Below are 10,216 nucleotides of genomic sequence, written 5' to 3' on the forward strand. Positions count from 1 at the left end.
TTTTGCCTTTTTTTTTCATTTACTAACCTTTCGAATTAATTTTTTAAATTCCATTTATTACATCTAATTTTTAATTGCTTCGAAAGCGACTACATTAGAGAGAATGAGAGAGGCTGGCGCGGGGTCGGTTTCGGGATGATCCTGTCCCAACTACACGTCTCGCCCTCATCATAAGCTTGGCTGAGAGTAAACCACCACCAAGATTCCCTACTATCTGGGAAAACCAGCCGGATGGTAGTTTCGGATGTTCCATATAGCTTGACGACAAGTTGGACTCAAAGCTAAACCTCCGACAACTGCGGGAAAAAATCTGCCTCTTTAGTACGGATTCCACCTCAGTTCTAAACACAACGGACCTGTCTTCTCTGCTGTTGGACGATATAGCGACCGTTTGGAAACGTTCTGATTCTTGGTTGAGCAGACGTCGTTGAATTTGGCCCACGATGACTCGAGCGTGACTTGTGATGAGGACGGTTTCAACACGAGAACAATGTCCACAAATTGTAACCTGCGTGCTTTCGAATCCGGAACTAAACACAAATTGGCCCGGTCACGTTGTGAGAGGAACGGACGTCAGATGGACAAAAAATACCAAGAAAGAGATACTAACAGATGCCAAATATTTGAGAAACTTTATTATGGCATGATTTGTGATAGTGTGCCTGCGAGATTTTTAGATGGAACCCTTTATTTGCCTGACGTTTCGGCTTTTTCGCCGTCTTCAGAGGCCTAAATAGAATATGCCGAGGTTTTAAGACATTCAAACTACTACGTGAAGTACCGCCGAATTTATTATGGTAATTTTTTTTCTCCCCACGGATCTCCCTCACTAGAGGGATCACAGCCGGTTAGTCGCGAGGCTACGTGGAGCGTCCCCGGGTGGCGGATAGGGAGCTAAACGCGGACCAAAAGCGACCTTGCGCTTGCCCAGAGACGCAGGTGGATTCAGGGGATGGACTCCCTGTTTCTGCTGAGCCAGGACTGACTCATGACATCCTTGTATCCCACGTCGGTCCGGCCAAAAGCCTGCAATCAAGTGACTGGGAGGTGCAAGGGAGGCGGTTTGGAGTCGCCTCCAACAAATAAGCTCCACATGTCCACACCGGGAGAACGAAAGTTCTCCCAGAAACTCATGGGACTAGAGGCTTGCAACCTGCCCATGGGTTTTAAAATTTTAAGCAAAACACAGTAATAGAAAAGAGTCTCCTGATTCCGGAGGAAAGCCTGGTACGGTAGCGCCAGGTAGGACGGGGTTGCAGGAGTCATGTAGGCTACCAAAACGGAAAAGGGCTAGGATGGCGATCTGTACTTATAACGCACGTACGCTTGCATCGGAAGCGGCCATCGAAGATCTGATGATGCAAGCCAAGAAGATCAAGTACGACGTCATCGGACTGACCGAGACGAGACGACGTCACCCTCTCAACGCCGTATATGAAACTGGAGAAGAACTGTTCTTAGGAACATGCGACAGTAGAGGTGTTGGTGGAGTTGGCGTCCTCGTCAACACGAGTATGGCAAAGAACATCGACTCTTTTGAACAACTTACGACCCGAATCGGACGTCTGCGGATGAGAAGATGTGGCCCAATACCAGCTTTGACTATCTTCGTCGTTTACGCTCCAACATCAAGCTACGAAGAAGAAGAAGTCGAAGCTTTCTATATGGACCTGGAGAAGTTCTACCAAGAAGATCATGCCTTTTACAAGGTCATAATTGGCGATTTCAACGCTAAGGTTGGCCCAAGAAGAACGCCGGAGGAACTTCACATCGGGACCCACGGCCTACAATGGAATGACCAGGGAGAGAGGCTCTCCGAGTTCATCATGACGACTAAGACCATCCATGGGAACTCGCAATTTCAGAAGCCCTCTTCTTTACGCTGGACGTGGGAGTCACCCGGTGGAGGGTACCGTAATGAAATAGACCACATCATCGTCAATAAAAGGTTCTGCCTGACGGACGTCGGTGTTGTACCAAAGTTCTATACGGGATCGGACCATCGCCTCCTCCGAGGAAGATTTTCCTTCACAAGGAGAGCAGAGAAAGCCGCCAAGTTCAGAGAGAGAAATCCCAGGACTACCATCAACTGGGATCTCTTCGCTACGCTAGCCGGCTTTTGGAAAGATTCTGCAATGGACAACATCGACGAGGAATATGACCGGCTTGTCGAACACCTTCACGACTGCGCGAAGAAGGCTGAGAGTTTTAAAACCACCAAGAGGCGTCTGTCTCTTGAAACTCTTGAGCTGATACGCCAGCGTGGAGCAGCACGAGCCGCAGGGAACCGAGAACTCACGTCCGAGCTCGCAAGGCTTTGCCGAGAGGCGATAAAGGAAGACCTTAAAGAGAGAAGAGCAGAAGTGCTGGCTGAAGCTGCAGAGGCGGGGAAAAGCATCCGCTATGCCCGTCGAGACTTCGCCAGTCGCAAGACGAGGATGACTGCTCTCCGGAACCCAAAGGGAACAACCATTGCATCGAGAAGGGGGATGGAGAAAATCATCTACGACTTCTACTCTGATCTCTTCGACAGCCATGTCCACTTGCCTCCTCACCATCCGAGGGAAGATGGACAAGTCATTCCAGAGGTTCTCCCGTCCGAAATACGACATGCTATCATGTCGGTAAGAAATCGTACGGCACCCGGTCCCGACAGAATAAGACCAGAACACCTGAAGAGCCTTCCGCCAATACTCATCAACACCCTGGCGAGGCTCTTTACACGTTATCTGTCGGAATGCAAGGTTCCTAAACAGTGGAAGACCAGCAAGACCGTGTTGTTGTATAAAAAGGGAGATCCACATGACATCGGCAACTATCGCCCAATCTGCCTACTGTCCGTCATCTACAAGCTCTTTACAAGAGTAATCCTTAATAGGATTGAAAAAGTCTTGGATGAAGGACAGCCATGCGAGCAAGCAGGGTTTCGAAAAGGATTCAGCACGATTGACCACATTCACACTGTTTCGAAACTCATCGAGGTATCACGAGAGTACAAGATGCCGCTCTGTCTCACCTTCATCGACTTAAAGAAGGCTTTCGACTCGGTTGAGACGGAAGCGGTCGTGGAAGCCTTGGACAACCAAGGCGTCCCTACTCAATATATAAAGGTACTTCGAGAGTTGTACAGTAACTTCACGACCGGAATTTCGCCATTCTACAAGAACATCGTCATTGACGTGAAGAGGGGGGTCCGACAGGGTGATACAATTTCACCCAAAATATTCACAGCCACCCTCGAGAACGCAATGCGAAAGTTGGAATGGGACGACATGGGAGTGAAGGTTGATGGACGGCAGCTACACCATTTGCGCTTTGCTGATGACATCGTACTGGTAACACCTAGCATCAGCCAAGCGGAACGAATGCTGACCGAATTCGACGAAACATGTGGATGCATCGGTCTTCAGCTGAATCTACAAAAGACGATGTTCATGCGGAACGGATGGGTCTCGGATGCCCCATTCACGCTCAACGGAACGAACATATCCGAATGCACCAGCTACGTTTATCTGGGTCGGGAACTGAACATGATGAACGACCTGACCCCCGAGCTGGGCAGGAGGAGACGAGCGGCTTGGGGAGCGTACAAGAGCATCGAGGATGTAGTGAAGAAGACCAGGAACACCCGGCTCCGTGCTCACCTCTTCAACACCACCGTACTTCCTGCTTTGACCTATGCTTCGGAAACCTGGGCATTTCGCAAGCAGGAAGAAAACGCGGTGAGCGTCATTGAACGCGCAATTGAGAGAGTGATGCTAGGAGTATCCCGTTTCACGCAAGTGAGGGACGGGATTCGAAGTTCTCTCCTACGTCAGCGATCGAAGATTAGAGACGCTGCCGCGTTTGCCAAGGAAAGTAAAATAAGGTGGGCCGGACACGTGATGCGCTTTAATGACAACCGTTGGACCAGAGCCGTGAGCGACTGGGTTCCCCGCGATATTAAGCGCACTACAGGAAGACCGCCGACCCGATGGTCAGATTTCTTCACGAAGTCCTTGAAAGAAAAATATGATGCTCTTCGTGTCCCACGCGAAAGGAGGAACCACTGGGCTACTCTGGCACGCGATCGGGACAAATGGAAGAATTACTGGCGCCCGCTCGACCAGTTCGAAGATCAACGGGAGTCAAGGTGATCAAGGTGATCAATTTTTTCTCCGTCGTCCCCTTTACCAGACTCTGGAAAGTCAGATCATCATGCAATCCTTATGCCAAAATTCAAGGAAAGTCGAACTTTCACGCTTCTGAAAGATCCAAAATATCCAGGGAGGAAAAAACGCCGACGAGATGAGGTGAATACAGTTGGACCACGAACAGGCCAATCAGCCTATCCGGTTAGACTTCCTGAGAGGTTAACTGGACACGGTTCAAGGATCTGGACATCGTCAACACTCACGGACCTTATGAAGTTTTTGAATGACGATTGTGAGGAAAAGAAACGAGGCCATTGTTGCTGGGACGTACACGATCACTGAGGATTAACAGTTTAACTGACTAGCAGTGATAGTAAGATGAACTACATTTTCGGACTTTTATCCAAGTAAATTAAGTTATTAAGGAGTAATTTTTTAAAAAAATTACGCCTAGATTTTAGTTGTCCAATCGGCCCTGACTTTCGTTATGCGAACGTCGCGACTTAAATCTATACCAAGGATTTGACTGCGATGAGGTCTCTATCGGCAAATACAGAGTTCGGGATGTAGATTAGGAAAACGAGCGTGGTCCCGATCAATTCCCCCTAATTGTCGTGAAAAACGCCGTGGGAAACAGCGTTTGTTCCTACGATGTGCGTTAGAACAGGTCTGAATTGCGCACGCGCCGCATCTACGAACGAGCGGACGAGAATCAGTGAGGTCTCATCAGTGGCTCTCTCAAGTAAAACCAATGAATAGACTGCTGAGGGAGCTTTAGCGTGTACGAGAGTAAGTTAGTACGTTCTAACGTACCTCGTAAGCACCAGAATGGTTCCCACGGCGTTTTTCAGGATGACTAAGGGGAATTGAGTGAAGCCACGCTCATTCTCGTAATCTACATCCCGAACTTTATATTTCTCCATAGAGACCCCGATATCCTCACTTTCGTGACACACTACCTTTAACGATGATTGTAAAATTTGTTTGTGGAATTTTTATTATTCTAGAAAGAAGTGAATTCAAAATATCCGTTTTAGAAGATTCTTAGTACGGTGCTTTATTTTTTCCCAATTTTAGGGAAATCTCCTCCTCCTCCAACTCATCCCCCACAAAAAAAAAACGAAAAAAAAAAACCAAGGACACGGCTCTACTAAAGAAAACAATTATTGAAACCAAGGACAGTTTGTTATATGCAAAATCCACTGGGAAGCTTAGAGCGTTTAATTTTAGAACATCGCAATTTTCACCAAATTCTTTGAATCGTTATTACTAAATTATTGTTCTTTTTTTTTGGGGTGGGTGTAGTGTAGCGGTTAGATTTCGGTTTCGCTTCCTGCACGATCGATCGGAGGTTCGAATCCGCCCTAGTGCTCACCAAGCCTTTCATCCCTCCGGGGTCGATAAATTGGTGCCAGACTTGTCCGGGAGGATAAAAACACTGACTTGACACATCGGCTAGCCACCGCAAGTCATTGTATAGGCCAGAAACACGTTCGTGAACCTCAAACGATTCTGAATTGAAGTGAACGTGGGGGCGCATCTCGAGCGGATTGATTAACTCCAGAAACTTTATCCTTTATTATTTTTTTTTTGTAATTTCAATTATTGTACGATTCTCTATCGGAACTTGCGAACACAGTTGCAGTATAGTAGTATTTCTTTCCCCATCTACAAATAAACAAGGTGGTGATAGTTCAGATGATGTCGAAAACTTTTAATACTTCTTGTGAACATAATCTCAAAATTTTTGTCTAATTTGTTTTTTTTTTATTTTTAAATAAGCCTTGAAAACATTGATTAGCCTTGAAAATATATTTATGTAGAAGAATACTGATATATACTAACACTTTTTTATTCTATTTTTTAAATTTTTTTTATTCTATTCTATATTCTATTATATATTTATATGTTATTATTTGTATTTTATAGTCTCCTTTTCTTATTCTTTTTTTCATAGTCTTAATGTAAGGTGGGTTAGCTATAAGTAAGTTTTGGTTAGATTTCTTATGTGGGAGTAAAACTTCTACACGACATTTTTAAATCTAAAAAAAAGAAAATGAAAAAATGTTGGATCGAGGATAAAAAATTGAAAATAATCGTTCATACTATGGAAATGTATGTTTCGTAGTTGTTCGTACCTATAATTTTCAGTGGTGAGCAATGAATTTTCTTTGTATAAAAATGTAATGAGAAAACAGGAAAAAATTTTGCATGTCACAGTAATAGAGAAAACAAAATTAGGAAATAAAAAAATAACATTATTAGTTGAGAAGGGTTTTGTGTCCAAGGTGAAAGATACATGAAATAATTACATAAAATTTGTGTCCCTTCGCTTGTACTGCATTTACTGATCAGCAGTTAGTGATGATTATCAAATTTAATTACTTTATTACTTTATCAAAGTAGTGACAGTTTCGAATTTAATTACTTTATCAAATATAGGTCTTCCTTTTTTTTTGAGGAGCGTCTTTTTTAAGGTCTTATTTTAGCCTCAAGGGGAGGCTAATCTAAAGTGGATCGTCTAGTTAGACGCGAAACGATCCACCTTTTTAACTTTAGTCTCTATCTTTTTTTTTTAAATGTGTTTTACTACTGTAAAAAATATTCTTTATGTGAAACATTTGATCCAGAATTTCAGCTCTCTTTTAGTCAAATAACATTTATTCTAGCTCATTTCCTAAAAAATAAAGTTCATTCTAACGTGTATTAATGGAAACGATTGAGGCACATTAGCATCCATTGAAATTTTGGATGTAGTTAAACCTCAAGACAAGTTTTTTTTGGATCGTCCTTGAAAAAAAATCACCACGTCCTTGAAAAAAAGAAGATCAACTCAGAAAAATTGAAGTGTTTTTGCACGGTATGTATTTAAGAAGGGATTGTAAAAGTTCATCTCGGAAGAAATTCTCGGAGAAGAAAATTGTAGTGTCAGCGTATGGAGATGTGCATAAAACATTCGTAAAGAACCGCATGAAAATGTGCTAAAAATTGGAGCTTGTTTCCTGGATAATAAATGCAAAGTGGTACAATTTAATCAGGATCTAATGTTCTTTAAAAAAATTTATAAGCCAATCGCTTCGATTATTTTTACAGTAAAAAAGGATGAAGGGTCTTGCGTTAATCAGTCCGCTTGGGACCCACCACCAGATCCATTCCGATTCAGAATCGTTTGAGATTTACGAACGTGTTACTGGCCTATACAATGACTTGCGAAGGCCAGCCGATGATCATATCAGTGTTTTTATGCTTCCATAAAAGTCTGGCACCATTTTATCGACCCCGGACGGATGATGGGTTCGGTTGGCACAGGGGTGGTTTCGAACCATCGACCCTTGTGGCTACAACGGACCTCTAACCGACTGCGCCACACCCGTCCCATTTTTAAAGTGATAGCAATCAATATTCAATAATATTATCATGCATTATGGAAAAGAAAACGAGAAACAGCGCTATATAGCGCGATAGTTTGGAGAAACGCTTAAACGTCTATCGTTTAACATTATTCTTTATTTATTTATATGTATATGTTTTCTATTATGGTCCAGCACGGAAAAAAATGGTTGTCGTTGAACGATTGATAGCGAAATGGTGCACGAACGCTCACGCCCGGGGATCTGCGATTGTGCTACGGCACGTGCAATTTCACTTGCACTTCTGACTTCAGCTTTCATAAACTGTGGAATCGTGAGATCAGAAGAAGTTCAGCATCGCATCGCATCGCGACATATCGCACTAAAACGTACAACTTTTTTTTTCGGATCGCGTTCTCGTCGTCGCCACCGCCGCCGCCACCGCCGCCGCTGCAATGTTTCGCACCCGAACAAAGACCTCAATGTGCGTGTGTTTCGCCCTCTTCGACAAGGCTCTTGGATGGGAAATCCTCGCCCACCGCGTCCACTTAGCCGCTGCAACAATTTTCCGAAGTCACACATTCTTTACGCGGACATAGTAGTCAGTGGAATTTCGGTTGTGGATGTGTTCATGCGAAGTTTCCCCGGATAGTTTTTTTTCCGGGGGGGTTTTTTTTTGTGATTAGTTCGGGTGTTCGATGAGATGCGTGTGTTCGTCACTGCAAGTGTTAGAGGTTCCATTGCTTCTGACCGTGGTCGAGAATAATGAGAATCGAAGCGATGAGGAGTGCGAGCGCTCTTCGACGAGGGGGAGGCAATTGCAACCAGCCAGCATTTGTGTGCGGGGCAAGTGCAAGCGTATTGATTTTGCACTTTTGCGAGGGTTTTTCTCTCGTCGTCACGCTATCTTCGCTATAAACTCGTTTTACCAAAGCGATTCCACCCGTGCACAGCTCTACGACTCCGTGTGGATGACGTTCGAGAAACGTATCCACAATTTTCCCCCTAGGGCATCTCATTCTATAACGGTTTTTTTCCCCGTCGTTGTTGTGAACAATTCATCATGTTCAACGGTACGGGAACACTTCCGCTCTCGCTCACTTCCTCACCACGCGATCAATATTTTATTATTCTTTCTCATTCGATTTCCTTTACTGCTTTTCTCGTTTTATCTTTTCTATACTGTATCCCATATCCCAATACCATGTTCTACCCCTCTCTCCCAACTTATCGATATTTGAAAAGTTTTTTTTTTTAGAAAAAAAAAACACCACAAAAACATGGATAAAGGAAAATTCCATACTGTCCCTCCTTATTCTCTTTATTCTATCTCTGTCACCTCAGCAATACCATTGTACCAAACCTGTTTGCTCATTTTTCTCCCAAAGTACCAATAAAAATTATTTTAGAGCTAATAAGAATAGAAACTGCTCATAGACGTCTGTCTCATATATTCATACATTTCCAGAAACTTCTACGTTTATAGTTTTTGGTTCACAAGAGAAAAAATCGTTGTAAAAAATTGCATCATCCTAAAAAAAGGCCCAAAAAAAATCCATGATCTTTTGAGGTTCGAAGGCAAAGAAGACATAGTTTGAGGAATTTTCTCACTACAACTTCTTTTTTCTGGAATATTTCCTCATCACACCTACTTTTTCTGATAGTGTTCAAATGAAACGGGAAACTTTTTTTCGCTAACCAAACAACTATTAACCTCATTGAACCCAATTTAGCGCATATTATTGACTCTTTATTTGAAACTAAAGAACTTACTTTAGGCGTCATATTACTGTGGATTACGGTAGGTATCACCTGATATACGACTATTTGTTTATTCTAAACACTGTTCGTTTTACATTTTTGGGAACGTTCTTAAGTCAGGAAGAAGCGGGAAAAAATTTCTACAAATTTATCACCATCATTTCTATACGTCGGTTTTTCTTTCTTTCTCATCAATCTATGCTTTTTTTCCCCACATTTCATGCTTAGGATAGTTTTCATGGAGGCCGAGGGGACGATCGTGTTTTTTTTCTCTCTCTTTTGTATCTGTCCGCATGTCCATGTTACCCTCGTGGTGTGCGCCTGGTTTGCTCGATGAAAAGCGAGCGATACGACTGTTTAACATTACATTATATTACAAAACATATAATAGCTTTATTGGATTTACAGTAGTTTTTTTTCCTTTCTCTTCATCACTGCACTTGTATGGATATGTATGTTATGTTCGCGATTTATTCGTTCGCATAACGCTTCCGAATCTTAATTCTTCTCATGACACATCCATGATATTATTTATAGAAACAATTTTTTTTTCTGGATGAAGATTTCATTCCTTCTTCCATGAAAATAGCACTTCTACTTTATAATATTACGAGAATTAGTACTGTATAATCAAAATAAATAAATAAATAGATGATTTTCCTCTTCCTCAATACATTCCAAATATCCCACATATCTTACCTATCGTTCTAGACCTCTCATAAATAATACTTGAAGGGTTTTTTAAATTTATTTTTTCTAAATTTTAAAATTACTGTATTCTTGCACCTTTCCATTTCTAAATTTCAAAACATGTGCTCTTATTCGGAAGTTTTTTCTCCGAATGATAGAAATTTTGCGCTTTTTTTCCGGGAATTTTTTTTTCCCAAAATCTCCGACTACTTTTTACGTACCTGCTTCTGTTACGCCTCAATTCAATTTCGACCTTAATAGTCCATCAGTTTTTCCATGGAT

At 42.5% G+C, this 10,216-nt stretch overlaps 1 protein-coding gene across 1 annotated transcript; it reads left to right on the top strand.

The window, feature by feature from the left end:
- Nucleotides 1–1,295: 1,295 nt before the first annotated feature.
- Nucleotides 1,296–4,136, top strand: RB195_021191 (uncharacterized protein; the record flags this gene model as incomplete). The annotated part of the gene is made up of 1 exon (XM_064207804.1): nt 1,296–4,136. One exon carries the CDS (start codon nt 1,296–1,298, stop codon nt 4,134–4,136), a length of 2,841 nt encoding a protein of 946 aa, XP_064063685.1.
- Between the last annotated feature and the right edge of the window lie 6,080 nt (nt 4,137–10,216).

Source organism: Necator americanus, chromosome X (assembly GCF_031761385.1).
Source record: "Necator americanus strain Aroian chromosome X, whole genome shotgun sequence".
NCBI lineage: Eukaryota > Metazoa > Nematoda > Chromadorea > Rhabditida > Ancylostomatidae > Necator > Necator americanus.